Raw genomic sequence first — 18,535 nt, 5'->3', positions numbered from 1 at the left:
GATTTAAATTGTAACTGTACCCTTTGCAGTCCGATCATTTTCTTCCACTTAGGTATTTCTTCTTCTCTAAATGCTGTGACTATAACGTATTAAGACTAGTTTCTTTGAGCCACCCCTGCTAGGCTGTCATTTTGTAATCGCACCTCATAAATGAAATGAGGGAAATATTGAAAAATGGTGAAATTTGACAACACCTTCCTACCCAGGCCCAGTACTGTCCTCCTAAATCTGCATCTTCAGTACTGCTAACTCAGACTAGCAGAAGCTGGCCTTTGCTTTTCTTGGATGTTGGTAGTAAGGGTGGGGACCTTTTTATAAAAGTATAAATATTGTATATTTTACTTTTATATGTATGCTATAACACTATTTTTATGAACTGAAGTTTTTCTTGATAGAGTACTTTATTACACTTTTTACTATATATAACATGGTTTCAATTTTCCTCTCCTACTAGGTGAAATGCGGAATGATTTATACATCACTATAGAAAGGGGAGAGTTTGAGAAAGGAGGAAAGAGTGTGGCCAGAAATGTGGAAGTTACGATGTTCATTGTAGAGAGTAGCGGCCAGACCTTGAAGGTACGTTAATGCTGGATTCTTTTTGGTAAAACAATTCCACATCCTTGCTTTGGGTTCATCTTTAATGTGATCAGCTAATTTCTGATTTGCATTATTTCCAATCTTATTTTTCTTTTCCACCCCTGTGTAGTTTTTTCTTAAATTATGAAAGTGCCTTTTAGAAAAGAAAGTAGAAAAAAAAAAAAAAGGCTTTTACAGTGTGTTTGTGTCAGCAGTGTCCTCCTAACAGCTATTCCTTAAATGCAGCATTTTTATGCCATTTCATTTTTCCCCTTTCATCTGTCATAGTTTTGAAGATGCATACTTTTGCTTTTGGCAATTGGTAAAACAAAGCAAAAATCATAGGTCATCCTATGTATTTTCATTTTAACCAAAATAGGGCATGAGGATTAAGCTCTTACTAATTGGGGTTATAATATCAGGTTCCTTTATGGAAGAAGTGTTTCATGTGAGCCCGGGGCTTAGTGAGTTTTACAAGAAGGCACAGAACAGGCTTTTGGCTGTAGCAGGTTGAGAATTTCATCATGTCGTTGACTCCAAATTGGGCACACAGTGGCCCATCTCACTCATGTCACTGAGGTCCTCCCTTAGCCGAGTAGACCCTGGGAGACCAGCCTCAGGATGAAACAGACACAGCCTGTCAGCAGAAGCAAGTGTAGAAACAGGCCCGTAAAGAACTGAGGAGATAATTTCACCTGAAATGCTATTTGGGGAGCAGGCAGATACAGCAGAGCAATTGCTCTGCTCCTCCCCACATCATCTTGAAATGAAGCTGTCTTTAACCTGCATATTTCCTTTATTAGGATTTTATCTCCTTTGGCTCTGGAGAGCCACCAGCTAGCGAGTACCACTCCTTTGTGCTTTATCATAACAACAGTCCCAGGTGGTCTGAGCTACTGAAACTTCCTATCCCTGTGGATAAATTCAGGGGAGCGCACATCCGCTTCGAGTTCCGGCATTGTTCCAGTAAGTGTCTGGCAGGATTGTCTCCATGGCTTTGTTGTGCTGGGTAGTCTGCTAACTGAGCTGAAACAACAGTGTGGGCTAATCTGTAGAAAGTGTGTGACAAACCAGAGACCTCCACAAGAGAGAAACGAAGGTGAGTGAACTCCTGGGAGGTGAATGGGCTCACTTCTCGAAGAACCAATAACCTCTGTGGAAACACAGATGCAAGAGGGGAAGGAAACAGAATACCTATGGAAATCTACAGGGTTCTTCTTAAGTTGGTCACTTTCATAAAACCCAGTTCATCACTCTCACAGTCTGGAAAGACTGGATAGAAAGAGAAGATGCAGCAGTAAAGACCTGACTGGCTCAGGTGGTTTTAGGCAGTCCTGACCCATCTGCTGTCTCTCCAGCCAAGAGCTGATCCAGCTCTCAGACAGCTCAAGGGAACCCTCGGGGACTTTCCTAGGCATGTGAAGTCACTAGAAAAGCCTCTGATTGGCTCCAATTCATATTGATTTGCATATATCTACATCACCATGCATCCTCAAACAGTATTCAAATGAGGATCAAGTAATGTCAACTCAAACAGGTCTTAGAGATGATGTGGAGTAATTTCCCCATTTTATAGATCTAAAAAACCCAAGACGTACAGACGTTACAGGATTTATTCATGTGGACATTACTTATCCATAAAGTTATCATTTCCTGTTGTCTCTATTTTAATTCTTTTGCATTCATTACCACCCTCTGAGGCCCCCACTCCCTGCCTCCACCAGCCCCCAGTCTAGGGATATTCTGGTTTTCCCTGTGCCCCAGAAGTGTGTACTTCTGGTAGTGTACATTGTGACCAGAGAAGGTTCTGGTGAATCTTGCTTCAAGAGCAGTATAATAATCAAGAGAGGGACTTCCCTGGTGGCACAGGGGTTAAGAATCCACCTGCCAATGCAGGGGACGTGGGTTCGAGCCCTGGTCCAGGAAGATCCCACATGCCGTGGAGCAACTAAGCCTGTGTGCCACAATTACTGAAGCCCGCACGCCTAGAACCCATGCTCCACAAGAGAAGCCACTGCAATGAGAAACCCACGCACTGCAACAAAGAGTAGCCCCCTCTTGCTGCAACTAGAGAAAGCCCATGTGCAGCAACAAAGACCCAACACAGCCATAAATAAATAAATAGATAGATAGATAAATAAATAAAATCAAGAGATAGAGAAGAACCGCATTATTGGGGAAGCAGCAGGCTCCTCTCCAGTCTGAAAGGAATGGCAGCATTGCCAGTAGATATGCGCCTGTTACATCGCCTGAGTGCTATGTAACTCGCCCAAGATTCAGGGAGAGGAGAAGGACTTTGTCTTCTTGTTGGGACTTTGGAATGTTTTGGAATTAGCTCAGAAGCTCCACAAGTTATGCTTTTGTGGATGTTTCAGAATATAGGGAGATGGCTAGCAGGGTCTTACCATTCTTCCAAATTCCTAGAAGAGTTTCATGGGTAGGATTTAAAGTGAGAAAAAATAAAGGACTTTCCATGGTGCCACACCATTCCTTCCACCAATCTTTGTTATAAATTCTCACTTGGGCCTAAGATGAGCTTTGAGCTTTAAGGAAGAAAAAGAGGAAAATAAAAGTGAAATGGGAGAAAAAGGAGGAAGAACATTTGGAGAAAGTTACTATAACTCAGAACTTGGAAACTGGACTAAAGGTGATTTTCAGCAGAACCTGTTAGATCTCTGCCATCTTGTCCTTGTACTTCAAACCTTGTCCACAGGGTTTTGTTTTGTTTTGTTTTTAATGTTCATTGTTAAAATTCAGAAGAAACAGCAACATGTAAAGAAGAAAGAAAATCCCTACAAATAATCAGTGTAGTCATTTTATCACATGAACTTCCAAGTGTTCTTTGTGTGTACATGTATTTATTTTAAAATATTTGTTCATGAAACAAATATTTATTAAATACCTGCTGTATGTCAACCATTTTACTGGGCGTTGGAAATACGTCAGTGAACACAACAAAATACCTCCTCTCATAGATCTTTCACTCTAAAGAGGGAAGACAGACAACACTTGAGCAAATAAATCTATAATATATCGAGTAGGGTTAAATACAGTGAAGAAGACTAAACTGGAGTCAGGTGCTAGAACGCAGTGGTGCTATGTTGCTGTTTTACATAGGGCTCAGGATAGAGCTCTCTGATAAAGAGGTGTGTCAACAACAACATAAAAGAAGTGAAGGTGTGAGCCTTTGGGTATCTGGGGAAAAAATATTTCAGGCATATAGAACCGTAAGTATAAAACACTTGAGGTTGAAACATGGTTGGCATGAAACACGGTTGGCACTGTCAAGGAATAACAAGGAGGCCAGAATGAGCACGTGAGAGAGTTTGGAGGTGAGAACCAGAGAGGTAGCAGGGGAGCCAGATCCCCTGTTGTCTTTTAGGTCATGGGAAGGACTCTGGACTTTATTTGGAGTGTGAAGAGGCATTAGAGGCTTTAGTTTGAAGATAAGTCTGGCTGCTATACGGATGATAGATTGTAGGTGGGCCAGATGGGAACAGGCCATTTAGGGGGCTTATGCAGTCCTCAAAGTAAGAGATGTAAATGGTTTGATTCTTGTCTACAGATTTATTGACAGATTGGATGTGAAAGAAGGAGAAAATTCAAGGTTGACCCCAAGATTTTGGCCTCATTATGAAGTGGTCATTTAATGAAGTGGGGAAGACAACAGGAAGAATCTGTTTGGAGAGCAAAAATCAAACATTCCATTTTAAATATGTTAAGGCTGAGAAGTCTATTAGACGTTCAACGTATCCAGTAGGCAGTTGAATGAGATCCAAGCTGAAGACTTACATATAGTTCAGTGGTGTGCTGTAAATATTTAACCAGTACTCAGGGTGATGGAGAGGGGAGGGGAAGCCCTAAATTATAGCATTTGCTGATTCCATGGGGTAAATACTCCCACCATGGTCAATTTCAAGCTGCCAACATGACGTCACTGATCTTGGAGTTGGGGAAAGATGTGCACTGCCAGCTCTTGTGAGCCAGTACAGGCCAGCTCCAGCACATCACAGATGTCGAAGATTTTCAAAGCCATGAGACTGGTGAGATGTCTAAGTAAGTTTAGATAGCAAGGGAAGTCCAAGGATGGATCCCTGGGCACTGACACCTTTAGATTTGGGGAGAATGTAAAGTAGCCATTATGTGGATTAAGAAGGAATAGCCAGTGAGGTTGAAGGAGAATCGAGGAAGAATAGAATCCAGGAGACTAAATGAAGAAAGTTTTTCAAGAGGGAATTGATCAGATGTGTCAGGTGCCAGTGATAAATAAGATAAGGACAGAGAAATTATCACCTGATTTGGCATCATGGAGGTCACTGAACCTGACAAGTTGTTCTAGTGGATTTGTGCTGTTGAAAGCCTGGCTGGAGTGAGTCAAAGAATAAGCTGGAGAAAAGGAAGGGCAGGCAGTGAGTATAGACAAATCTTTTGAGAAACTTTGCTATAAAGAATACAGGTGAGCAGAGAAATGGGATAGTAGCTATAAAAAAAAGTGGGTCACCAGAAATTGGTTTTTTGGTGGTGTTCTTTTTTAAGATGCAGCATTTAAAGCATGTTTGTTAGAGAGAAATCATTCAGTAGAGAGGAGAAACTGATGTAGAAGAGTGGGGACAGCTGTAGGAGCAGTGTCCTTGAGTTGGGGAAGGAGCAGGGGACCCGGTGCGCAAGGTTAAGAATTCGCCTTGGGTAAGAGCAGTTTAGACCTAGTACAGGAAGACAGATGCAGGTGGGTAATAGGTGGATGCTAGGGCATGTGGGAATTCTCTCTACATGAGCTGAAAGTGAGGGAAGTGTCGAGGTATTGGAGGCTTGAGAGGAGAGGAGACTGGATGAAATTATGGTCTGGAAAAGTAGAAGAGTGAGTTTATTAGGTAAATGTAGGAAGTTTGCCTATCCCGGGGTGCTTCTGTGGTTAGTGCACATTAATTAAACTTAGATTAGTGTAGGCATGGAATGAGCCACAAATTGGATTTTACAAGGGTGCAGTGTTATTAGTGGAAGTGTGGAGGGGGGAGGGGTTGAGGGTATTTTCAAGGAAGTGATTAGAATGATGGACCACAGAAATGGGAAGTTGGAGTGGAGGGGATGGAGGGATGGGTCAATAAACTGGGGGTCCCAGGGGGCAGAATTGTTGGAGTTGAGGTACAAGAAAGAATGAATTGAAAAGTTAGGAGGTAGAATCCATGAACTCAGGGTTTTTATTAGTAAAAGGGGATCGTGTTATGCATATTATACATAACAGTCCATTCAGTTTATTAATCCTGATCTAATAGCTCAGGACAAAAGGCCATGCACTTCAAACTTTGTTTGGTATTTATTTTTATTTTATAGCAGAAGGCAAATTGGGGGAAACTGTTGCTTTGTTCCTTATCTTTGCTAATTTTATGCATCTTGGATTCTTTTTATCTTTCTGAATTGAATACCAAAAACCACACCAAAATGACAGTCAAATCAACTTAGAAAATTATTTGTAAATAAGTCTTCCCTAAATCATAAGTTCCGTACCCAGCATGCTCATTGACATAGAAATCTCTTCCCAGAGATCTTTGCTGTGACTTTTGTTTAACTTTAAAGAGTACTGATATTTCCCCAGTTTACCTCTGGGGTTGAAATCAATGATTTAAAAAGAAGAACCGTTGCTATAATCACATTTTCAGGGATGTCCTCGTGCTAGGGGCCTAAGCTAGCCAGCCAGCATTACTGCTCTCTGTGCAGGGTTCCATGTCCCTGTGGTTAAATGCCAGAAGCAGCGTGTTTGTTGCTAGAGCCTCTTGTCTAATCCTCAGGATCACCATATCTGACACCTCTAGTGAGGGTCTTACTGCGTCCCAAAGCTGGACTTCTCTATCAAGTATAACCTCTACTTACGCACTTGTGTGGGAGAGAATAACCGTCCAGCCCATAATGGCTGCCAGCCCTGCAACTCTTCCCTACACGTCTAAATACAAGGAGAGGGTCCAGTTGAACAAACCAGGTTCTTTCCATGCTTTCTCCATTCTTGGAGAAAAGGAAGGTGTGTGGAAAGAACTGCAGTGGTACTGAAGAGATCTAGAACAGGTTACCTGACACTGTAAGATCTCAATTTCCTTCTCTATAAACAATTGCCAATGACCCTTGACATTTCTAGCTGTTGTAATTCACAATTAGGCCTCTGAAAACCTCATTGCCTCATTTCTGACTTCCAGAATACTACTGCAGTAAGCTCTTATCAAACTATAGAATGCTGTTTATGTCTTTCAGCATGCCTCATTCCAAGGAGGTGGCTTCCGTAGGGCTCTGTGTTTGCACATGTGGCTGTAGGGAGAGTTCTGTCATGGACCAAAGCAGAGCTGAGAGCCTCCCTTTCCAGGAGGAGTAAGCAAAATATTGCATTTCCCATTCATTCATTCACTCGTTCATTTGTTTACTGTACATTTACTGAGAACCTACTATGTTCTTGGCATTCTTTGAGAGACCAAGCGTAGAATAACTTAATTAGAGAAGAATCCTGCCCTCCATGGTGCTTATGTTCAGGAGTGGAGGGTAGGTTGTGAGGAGAAGAAACAGGAAATCCACAAATTAAAAAAAAAAACAAAAAAACACCATAATTTCAGATAGTGAATCCCATGAAGCAAATTAGTCAAGGAGTGTAACTTGCAGATTATAAGGCAGGAATATGGGGTTAGAGGGTGGCTACTGTACATAGAGGTCCCATCATAAAAGCTGCTCTTCATTGTGTAAAAGGAGCTGGCGTGTGTGTGTGTGTCGGGGGGTATATTTCTTGATGATCACGCATCGTCACAGTCTATGTATCTGAACACAGTTGTATAAGCATACACTTAAATAATTGACTGATTTTCACAGGGAATTATACTCAGTATCTTGTAATAACCTATAAGGGAAAAGAATCTGAAAAAATATATATATATATGACAATCACTTTGCCGTACACCTGAAACTAACACAACATTGTAAATCAACTATACTTCAGTTAATTCAAAAAAATTGACTAATTTTTTTTCCCCTACAGCAAAGGAGAAAGGAGAGAAGAAGTTGTTTGGCTTCTCCTTTGTCCCCCTGATGCAGGAAGATGGTAGGACTCTTCCAGATGGCACTCACGAGCTCATTGTGCATAAGGTAACGTCAGTCAGATGCTGGGGGCAGCTGTGAAAAACAGGGCTGAATTATTAGCTCACTGTCTTATCCTCACTGTGGAAAAGAGAAGAAAATGACTGCAAAGATACTCTTCTGGAAGATTGCTGACAGGGAGAGTGACTTTTGAGAATATTGTCTCTATACTCTGTCATATTCTAACACGTATTTTAAAGATGATTTATTTTTTCATCTTAATTGAAGTGTAGGTATTTGGGTAAGTCTATAGGGTGACATTAAAGTCCTTTCTCTTGCTGTGATAGGATTAGATAAACCTTACAAATAAATTTTTAAATACTCCCAATACCTGTTTTCTTATCTGAAGATCTGTATACCCCCAGAAGCAAATTAAGCAAGGTCAGCTTTACATTTTTCTTGTCTGCTGCTCTCGCTAAGCAAGCAGAGAAATGGCTGTTCTTTGTCATGACAACTTTAGTGGTTGTTACTTTCTATTTTTTGCATCAAGAATTGTCATTAAAAGCATTTGGAATAAAGGATAGTGTAGGAGGCAACAAAAAGAAAACTCACAAAACAAGAGATCCTTAGAAGTTATCGGAGAATACCAGTAATGATGAAGTATAGAATAAAAACACTAGCAACTATGAAAGAGAGAATTAAAGTACATGATCTTCTCCAAAATATTTCTCCTTTGCGTTTCTCTGTTTCTGTAAGCACATGCTATTCCAAGCTCTTGTCAGCTCTCACCTGGGCTAACTAGTCCTGCCGACCTGCACCTTATCTCCCTCTAGTCCTTTTTCCAGCCAGCCAGGGCGACCCATCTAAGGTGCAGATCTCACCAGGCCCCTTTCTGATATAAACCCACTGAAAAGCTCCCCATTGCCAAGAGGGAAAATTGCAGGCTTTTAGCATGTGTCAGGCTGCCTCTTCCCTATTGCTTCACCTCTCAGCACTTCCGGTCGTCTACCTAATGCCATAGCCACATCAGCTCTTTCTGGTTCCTCACCTCCTGCCTGCTGGTTCCCCCTGCTCCACCTGGCACTCCTGGCACACCTGCCGCCCCCTGTCTCCCCGCAGCTGACACTTCCTCATCCACAGAGGCGCACCTTGGCCAGAACCTTTATTCAGGAGAATGGTCCCCACGCCGCAGCCCCCTGCTCCCTGGATTTCCAGCTGGCTAAGTGCGCTCCCATGAGTTCCCTGGATATCTGCACACACCTCTTACCATTGTCCTCATTACATTGTCCCATGATTGTCTGGTGATCCCTTGACTTAACTCTGGTAGATATATGAGCCCTTCAGGAGCAACAGCTGTGTCAGAGGGGTTCTGGCATGCGGCAGATGCGCGGTGAAGATATACTGAATGAATGAAGGAGATTACAAACAAAAACTTTCTTTACCTTTGGATTATTCTAGTAAAATCAGTGTCCCTGCACAACACACCTGGCAGTTTTTGTTTGTGTATGTATATGTATGTGTATATTTCTTGAATCGTTTATTTTCTAATTGTTTGTTCAACACATTGACTACAAACCGCAGGGCAGGCCCTCTTCTAGTGACTGGGAATATAGTGGCAAACAAAACAGTTAAAGTCCCTCCATTGCTGACACGTACATGCTCTAGACTTCAAAAGTGGCTTAAAGGAGCTCACAGTGTTAAAATACAAAGAAAAAATATTTTAAAACAGAGTAACCACTAAAGCAAACAGAGGAGCTAAATGCACTAGACACCTGAGAATCTAAAATAATCACCTTTAGGTCTGAGGCCCCTTTATGTGATATGGGTAACATGACAGCCAATGTCTTCAGCTACAGTTTTCCAAAAGACATTAATGGTACTTGATATGAATGTTTGTGATCTTGCCTCTGCATACCATTAAATCTTCACACAGAAAAGGCAAGAGCTAAGGTTATCATTAGCTTCCTAATAATATTTAGAAGAATAAATCACTTCTTTATGGCATTTCACCATGTGGGCTCTCTCACCTGTGGGTCAGAGGGTGTTTTTTGGGCAGGTGCTAAGTTTCCAGTCAAGTTCAGGTTGACTTCCTCTAAACTGGTATGAATAACACCAAGATTCTTACTTGCTAATTAGAGATACCCATATACTTAAAATGGCAGGAGGACAAGTAGCAGAGCTTCCTTCTCCATGTGAGCATTTAGGAGTCCAACTGGTATTGATTCCCAGACAATCATTCTACTCCGTTACCAGGGGCCATTTTTCTCAGAAGTAGAGCTTTGAATCATCTCAAGCCCTTCCACAAATTTTCACTGAATACTCAGAATTACAATCCATAAAGCATTACGAAAATTTATTTGAGCGTCAACAATTTAAACGGCAGGTTCCCAATGATCTTTCTCCATCACAAAGGAGGCTGAGGATGGTATCTGTAGATCATCTAATTTGAGGCAGACCTACATTCTGTAGATCCATCAGGAAGCATTAGCTCCACAGAAAAACCCTAAGTAGCTGAGTTGTCTTATGATTAGGGTTATTGTTGCTTAAAGAGGTATGGAATACCTGCCAAGCATAACATCTTATGTTTTTCGTTTAGTTGATGCCATGGTTTTCTTTTTCATAGCACTGAGCCAAGAAGTTCAGTTTCAGCTTAAGGCCACTTGCAGGTTATGATTATAAACCCATATTATGAGCATAATGCTTACCCTTCCTCTGCCATGGAAGGAAGGAGCACAGCCTCCTGATGATTGCAGCCTGGAATTTATTAATTAAAGAAAAATTGAACGAAAAAAACAAAGTTAGGGAGACGAGTGGATTTCAAATTACTGGGTAAAAAATATAGCCCATCTAATAAGTGGTGTTGAGATGACCACAGTGCGTGTTAGAGGGAAAAATAAAGAGCTGGATCATTACCTTGCTTCTTATACCAAAGCAATTTCCAGATTATATGTAAAAAATAAATCTGTAAGAGCCTACATACTATGAGTGAACATTTTTAGAAAGTTTAGGTAAAGAGGGCCTTTCTAATGATGCCTCTCAAATGTTACAAATCAGGTACAAAAAAATGTGTAACTTTGTCTAAATAAAGTTTAAAACCTTTTTATTGATAAAATCATCATAATCAAGGCTAAAAGACACATGATAAACTGAAACATGGTTGCAACACAGCTTACCAAGGGGGACTATTCCCAGTTTACCAGAAGTTATCACAGATAAGTTAAAAAAAAAAGGAAAAATTTGCTAAATGTTACAAACAAGCTATTCAAAAATAATAAATGCAAGAATATAAGATAAATATATGAATAATCAAAGAAATGTAAGTTAAATAAAGAATGGGAAATCTTTTGGCCTATTAGGTTGGTAAAGACTTTTAAAACTGAGAATTGGCAAAGAAGATTAAAGGGAAACGAACACTCTCTTGCATTCATAGAGGGAAATGTGAATAGTATTGTCTTTCTGTAGGACAGTTTGGCAATACAATATTTTAAATGTGTATATCCTTTGGCTCAGCCATTCCACATCTTGGTATTTATTGGGAGAAGATAATCAGATAAGGTAAGCAGACATGATTCAACGATGATCAATACAGATTCCTTAAAATATGGAAAAACTTGAAAGTAAACTAAATTACCGATAACATAGGTCTGGTTAGATACATGAGTTAGTTATATCCATATAATGAATGAAATACTACATAGTTATTGAAATAATGTCTAGTGGAAATTTTTATGTGCATAGAAAAATGTTTATAATATATTGATAAACAGCATTTTATATATGCATACATTTAGTGTAAGACCATTTTTATAAAATTATTTAACTGCATGTCCACATGTATATGTGTGCCTAGCAATGCTTGGAAGGATGTCCTAAAATATTAACAACGACTTTATTTTTACATTTCTTTCTTTTTTTTTCTTCCTTTTCAGTGGTTCACATGAAAGTTTTCTCTTTTTTTTTTTTTTTTTTTTTACATCTTTATTGGAGTATAATTGCTTTACAATGGTGTTAGTTTCTGGTGTATAACAAAGTGAATCAGCTGTACATATACATACATCCCCATATCTCCTCCTCTTGCATCTCCCTCCCAGCCTCCCTATCCCACCCCTCTAGGTGGACACAAAGCACCGAGCTGATCTCCCTGTGCTATGCAGCTGCTTCCCACTAGCTATCTATTTTACATTTGGTAGTATATATATGTCCATACCACTCTCTCACTTCATCCCAGCTTACCCTTCCTCCTCCACGCGTCCTCAAGTCCAATTCTATGTCTGCGTCTTTATTCCTGTCCTGCCCCTAGGTTCTTCAGAACGTTTTTTTTTGTTTGTTTGTTTTTTAGATTCCATATATATGTGTTACCATACAGTATTTGTTTTTCTCTTTCTGACTTACTTCACTCTGTATGACAGTCTATAGGTCCATCCACCTCTTTACAAATAACTCAATTTCATTTCTTTTTATGGCAGAGTAATATTCTATTGTATATATGTGCCACATCTTCTTTATCCATTCATCTGTTGATGGACAATTATGTTGCTTCCATGTCCTGGCTATTGTAAATAGAGCTGCAGTGAAGATTGTGGTACATGACTCTTTTTGAATTATGGTTTTCTCAGGGTATATGCCCAGTAGTGGGATTGCTGGGTCATATGGTAGCTCTGTTTTTAGTTTTTTAAGGAACCTCCATACTGTTCTCCATAGTGGCTGTATCAGTTTACATTCCCACCAACAGAGCAAGAGGGTTCCCTTTTCTCCACACCCTCTCCAGCATTTATTGTTTATAGATTTTTTGATGATGGCCATTCTGACTGGTGTGAGGTGATACCTCACTGTAGTTTTGATTTGCATTTCCCTAATGATTAGTGACGTTGAGCATACATTCATGTGTTTCTTGGCAATCTGTATATCTTCTTTGGAGAAATGTCTATTTAGGTTTTCTGCCCGTTTCTGGACTGGGTTATTTGTTTTTTGATATTGAGCTGCATGAGCTGCTAGTATATTTTGGAGATTAATCCTTTGTCAGTTGCTTCATTTGCAAATATTTTCTTCCATTCTGAGGGTTGTCTTTTCATCTTATTTATGGTTTCCTTTGCTGTGCAAAAACTTTTAAATTTCATTAGGTTCCATTTGTTTATTTTTGTTTTTATTTCCATTTCTCTAGGAGGTGGATCAAAAAGGATCTTGCTGTGATTTCTGTCATAGAGTGTTCTGCCTGTGTTTTCCTCCAAGAGCGTTACAGTGTCTGGCCTTACATTTAAGTCTTTAATCCATTTTGAGTTTATTTTTGTGTATGATGTTAGGGAGTGTTCTAATTTCATTCTTTTACATGTAGCTGTCCATTTTTCCCAGCACCACTTATTGAAGAGGCTGTCTTTTCTCCAATGTATATTCTTGCCTCCTTTATCAAAGATAAGGTGACTATGTGTGTGTGAGTTTATCTCTGGGCTTTCTATCCTGTTCCACTGATCTATATTTCTGTTTCTGTGCTGGTACCATACTGTCTTATTTACTGTAGCTTTATAGTATAGTCTGAAGTCAGAGAGCCTGATTCCTCCAGCTCCGTTTTTCTTTCTCAAGATTGCGTTGGCTATTCGGGGTCTTGTGTTTCCATGCAAATTGTGCAATTTTTTTGTTCTAGTTGTGTGAAAAATGCCAGTGGTAGTTTGATAGGGATTGCATTGAATCTGTAGATTGCTTTGGGTAGTATAGTCATTTTCACAGTGTTGATTCTTCCTATCCAAGAACATGGTATATCTCTCCATCTGTTTCTATCATCTTTAATTTCTTTCATCAGTGTCTTATAGTTTTCTGCATAGAGGTCTTTTGTCTCTTTAGGAAGGTTTATTCCTAGGTATTTTATTCTTTTTGTTGCAATGGTAAATGAGAGTGTTTCCTTAATTTCTCTTTCAGATTTTTCATCATTAGTGTATAGGAGTGCAAGAGATTGCTGTGCATTTATTTTGTATTCTGCTACTTTACCAAATTCATTGATTAGCTCTAGTAGTTTTCTGGTAGCATCTTTAGGATTCTCTATGTATAGTATCATGTCATTTGCAAACAGTGACAGTTTTACTTCCTTTCTGATTTGGATTCCTTTTATCTCTTTTTCTACTCTGACTGCTGTGGTTAAAACTTCCAAAACTATGTTGAATAATAGTGGTGAGAGTGGGCAAGGGCAACCTTGTCTTGTTCCTGATCTTAGTGGAAATGGTTTCAGTTTTTCACCATTGAGAATGATATTGGCTGTGGGTTTGTCATATATGGCCTTTATTATGTGGAGGTAAGTTCCCTCTATGACTACTTTCTGGAGGGTTTTTATCATAAACGGGTATTGAATTTTGTCAAAAGCTTTTTCTGCATCTATTGAGATGATCATATGGTTTTTCTCCTTCAATTTGTTAATATGGTGTATCACATTGATTGATTTGCGTATATTGAAGAATCCTTGCATTCCTGGGATAAACCCTACTTGATCATAGTGTATGATCCTTTTAATGTGCTGTTGGATTCTGTTTGCTAGTATTTTGTTGAGGATTTTTGCATCTATGCTCATCAGTGATATTGGCCGGTAGTTTTCTTTGTGACATCTTTGTCTGGTTTTGGTATCAGGGTGATGATGGCCTCAGAATGAGTTTGGAAATGTTCCTACCTCTGCTATATTTTTGAAGAGTTTGAGAAGGATAGGTGTTAGCTCTTCTCTAAATGTTTGATAGAATTCGCCTGTGAAGCTATCTGGTCCTGGGCTTTTGTTTGTTGGAAGATTTTTAATCACAGTTTCAATTTCAGTGCTTGTGATTGGTCTGTTTATATTTTCTATTTCTTCCTGGTTCAGTCTCGGAAGGTTGTGCTTTTCTAAGAATTTGTCCATTTCTTCCAGGTTGTCCATTTTATTGGCATATAGTTGCTTGTAGTAATCTCTCATGTCTTTTGTATTTCTGTGGTGTCAGTTGTTACTTCTCCTTTTTCCTTTCTAATTCTATTGATTTGAGTCTTGTCCCTTATTTTCTTGATGAGTCTGGCTAGGGGTTTATCAATTTTGTTTATCTTCTCAAAGAACCAGCTTTTGGTTTTATTGATCTATGCTATTGTTTCCTTCATTTCTTTTTCATTTATTTCTGATGTGATCTTTATGATTTCTTTCCTTCTGCTAACTTTGGGGTTTTTTTGTTCTTTCTCCTATTGCTTTAGTTGTAAGCTTAGGTTGTTTATTTAAGATGTTTCTTGTTTCTTGAGGTAGGACTGTATTGTTATAAACGGCCCTCTTTGAACTGCTTTAACTGTATCCCACAGGTTTTGGGTCATCGTGTTTTCATTGTCATTTGTTTCTAGGTATTTTTTGATTTCCTCTTTGATTTCTTCAGTGATCTCTTGGTTATTTAGTAGTGTATTATTTAGCCGCCATGTGTTTGTATTTTTTACAGCTCTTTTCCTATAATTGATATCCAGTCTCATAGCATTGTAGCCAGAAAAGATACTTGATACGACTTCAATTTTCTTAAATTTACCAAGGCTTGATTTGTGACCCAAGCTAGATCATAGCTTGGGTCACAAATCAAGAATGTTCCATGAGTACTTGAGAAAAAAGTGCATTCTGTTGTTTTGGATGGAATGTCCTATAACTATCAATTAAGTCCATGTTTTTTAATGTATCATTTAAAGCTGTAATTCCTTATTTATTTTCATTTTGGTTGATCTGTCCATTGGTGAAAGTGGGGTGTTAAAGTTCCCTACTATTATTGTGTTACTGTTGATTTCCCCTTTTATCATTGTTAGCATTTGTCTTGTGTATTGAGATGCTCCTGTATTGGGTGCATAAATATTTACAATTTTTATATCTTCTTCTTGGATTGATCCCTTGGTCATTATGTAGTGTTCTTCTTTGTCTCTTGTAATAATCTTTATTTTAAAATCTATTTTTTCTCATATGAGACCTGCTACTCCAGCTTTCTTTTGATTTGCATTTGCATGGAATATCTTTTTCCATCCCCTTACGTTCAGTCTGTATGTGTCCCTAGGTCTGAAGTGGGTCTCTTGCAGACAGCATATGTACGGGTCTTGTTTTTGTATCCATTCAGCCAGTCTTTGTCTTTTGGTTGGAGCATTTAATCCATGTACATTTACGGTAGTTATCGATATGTATGTTCCTATTACCATTTTCTTAATTGTTTTGGGTTTGTTATTGTAAGTCTTTTCCTTTTCTTGTGTTTCCTGCCTAGAGAAGTTCCTTTAGCTTTTGTTGTAAAGCTGGTTTGGTGGTGCTGAATTCTCTTAGCTTTTGCTTATCTCTAAAGGTTTTAATTTCTCCATCGAGTCTGAATGAGATCCTTACTGGGTAGAGTAGTCTTGGTTGTAGGTTTTTTCCTTTCATCACTTTAAATATGTCCTGCCACTCCCTTCAGGCTTGCAGACTTTCTCTGAAAGATCAGCTGTTAACCTTCTGGGCATTCCCTTGTATGTTAATTGTTGCTTTTCCCTCGCTGCTTTTAATATTTTTTCTTTGTATTTAATTTTTGATAGTTTGATTAATATGTGTCTTGGGGTGTTTCTCCTTGGATTTATCCTATATGGGACTCTCTGCGCTTCCTGGACTTGATTGAATATTTCCTTACCCATATTAGGGAAGTTTTCAACTATAATCTCTTCAAGTATTTTCTCAGTCCCTTTTTTTTCCTCTACTTCTTCTGGTACCCCTATAATTCAAATGTTGGTGCATTTAATGTTGTGCCAGAGGTCTCCGAGATTGTCCTCAATTCTTTTCATTCTCTTTTGTTTATTCTGCTCTGCAGTAGTTATTTCCACTATTTTATCTTCCAGGTCACTTATCCATTCTTCTGCCTCCATTATTCTGCTATTGATTCCTTCTAGAGAATTTTAATTTCATTTATTGTGTTCTTCATCATTGTTTGTTTGCCCTTTAGTTCTTCTTGGTCCTTGTTAAACATTTCTAGTATTTTCTCCATTCTCTGTCCAAGAATTTGTATTATCTTTACTATCATTACTCTGAATTCTTTGTCAGGTAGACTGCCTATTTCCTCTTCATTTGTTTGGTCTGGTGGGTTTTTACCTTGCTTCTTCATCTGCTGTGTATTTCTCTGTCTTCTCACTTTGTTCAACGTACTGTGTTTGGGGTCTTCGTTTCACAGGCTGTAGGTTCGGAGTTCCCATTGTTTTTGGTGTCTGCTCCCAGTGGTTAAGGTTGGTTCAGTGAGTTGTGTAGGCTTCTTGGTGCAGGGAAGTGGTGCCTGTGTTCAGGTGGATAAGTCTGGGTCTTGTGTTTTTGGTGGGCAGGACCACACCCTGTGGTGTGTTTTGGGGTGTCTCTGAACTTATTATGATTTTAGGCAGCCTCTCTACTAATGGGTGGTTTCGTGTTCCTGTCTTGCTAGTTGTTTGGCATGGGGTGTGCAGCATTGTAGCTTGGTGGTCGTTGACTGGAACTGGGTCTTAGTGTTGAGACAGAGATCTCTGGGAGAACTCTCGCCAATTGATATAATGTGGGGCCAGGAGGTCTCTGGTGGTCCAGTGTCCTCAGCTTGGCTCTTCCATCTCAGAGGCTGAGGCCTGACAGCCAGCCAGAGCACCAAGACCCTGTCAGCCACACAGCTCAGAAGAAAAGGGAGGGAGGGAGGGAAATAAATAAATAAATAAATAAAATAAAGTTATTAAAATAGAAAAAAATTATTAAAAATAAAAAAGGTAATAAAAAAGGAGAAAGAATGAAGAGAGCAGCGAAACCAAAAAACAAATCCTCCAATGATAACAAGTGCTAAAAACTATAATAAAAAAAAAAACAAAAAGAAAAAACGGACAGTCAGAACCCTAGGACAAATGGCAAAAGCAGTGCTATAGAGACAAATCACAGAAAGAAGCATACACATACACACTCACAAAAAGAGAAAAAGGAAAAAAAAAATTATATATATATATAAAATTAAAAAAGGATGAGAGCAGCCAAATCAGTAAACAAGTCTACCAGTGATAATAAGCTCTAAATACTAAACTAAGATAAACATAAAACCAGGAGCAAATTAGATGCAGAAAGCAAACTCCAAGTCTACAGTTGCTCCCAAAGTCCACCTCCTCAATTTGGGATGATTCGTTGTCTATTCAGGTATTCCACAGATGCAGGGTACATCACGTTGATTGTGGAGATTTAATCCACTGCTCCTGAGGCTGCTGGGAGAGATTTCCCTTTCTCTTCTTTGTTCTCGCAGCTCCCGCTGTTCAGCTTTGGATTTGGACCCGCCTCTGGGTGTAGGTCTCCTGAGGGCATCTTTTGGGAGGTCTGAGGCCTTCTGCCAGCATTCAAGAGGTGTTCTGTAGGAGTTGTTCCACACGTAGATGTAGTTTTGATGTATTTGTGGGGAGGAAGGTGATCTCCATGTCTTACTCCTTCGCCATCTTGAAGGCGCCCCCAGCTTCAGTCTACTTGAAAGCAGTGGCCTCTAAAATCTCAGCAATGGCAGCAAGAGAGGAATCCTCTGCAGTCTCCTCTCTGAAAAGTAGGACACCGTGCCATGTGTCAGTGCAGTATATGGGGAAATCCATGGGTGACATCAAAGTGTCCTTTGTGACTCAGGGGTCTGTCTGTCAAGCCAAAGAGCCGTCATGCACAGCACCATCCTCTTCTGAAAATTCCTGCATCCAGGCTTCACATGCAGAGCTCCATCAGAAGGATCCTGAGTGCCCCCCAAATCCTGCCTGGCTTCAGCCCCAGTGACCTCTCTGAACCTGTTCCCTGTCTTCAGAACAGTCAGGGTTAGCACTCAGTTTTGCTGGGAGAATAAGTGCATGCAAAATGCCTGGCTTCGAGCCCTTACTGAAACCAAGCAGGACCCAGTGGGACTCCTGGACACAAAAGTATTTTTACATTTCTTAAAGGTTTTATTAGTGGGCACATATCATTTAA

General features: G+C 39.6%; 1 protein-coding gene across 3 annotated transcripts in view; it reads left to right on the top strand.

Annotated features, from left to right (window-relative positions):
• Nucleotides 1–18,535, top strand: part of DOCK4 (dedicator of cytokinesis 4) — a 478,765-nt gene that overhangs the window by 309,369 nt on the left and 150,861 nt on the right. For all 3 annotated transcript variants that reach the window (XM_073809841.1, XM_073809840.1, XM_019925305.3), the window contains exons 14-16: nucleotides 455–579; nucleotides 1,383–1,545; nucleotides 7,589–7,695. In XM_073809841.1, coding sequence (XP_073665942.1) covers nucleotides 455–579; nucleotides 1,383–1,545; nucleotides 7,589–7,695 — 395 coding nt within the window. The remainder of the gene's footprint in view (nucleotides 1–454; nucleotides 580–1,382; nucleotides 1,546–7,588; nucleotides 7,696–18,535) is intronic.

The sequence above is a fragment of the Tursiops truncatus genome, chromosome 9 (assembly GCF_011762595.2).
Source record: "Tursiops truncatus isolate mTurTru1 chromosome 9, mTurTru1.mat.Y, whole genome shotgun sequence".
NCBI classification, from domain to species: domain Eukaryota; kingdom Metazoa; phylum Chordata; class Mammalia; order Artiodactyla; family Delphinidae; genus Tursiops; species Tursiops truncatus.
The sequence above is the reverse complement of the archived record's forward strand: the minus strand, read 5'-3'. Positions and strand labels throughout refer to the sequence as shown.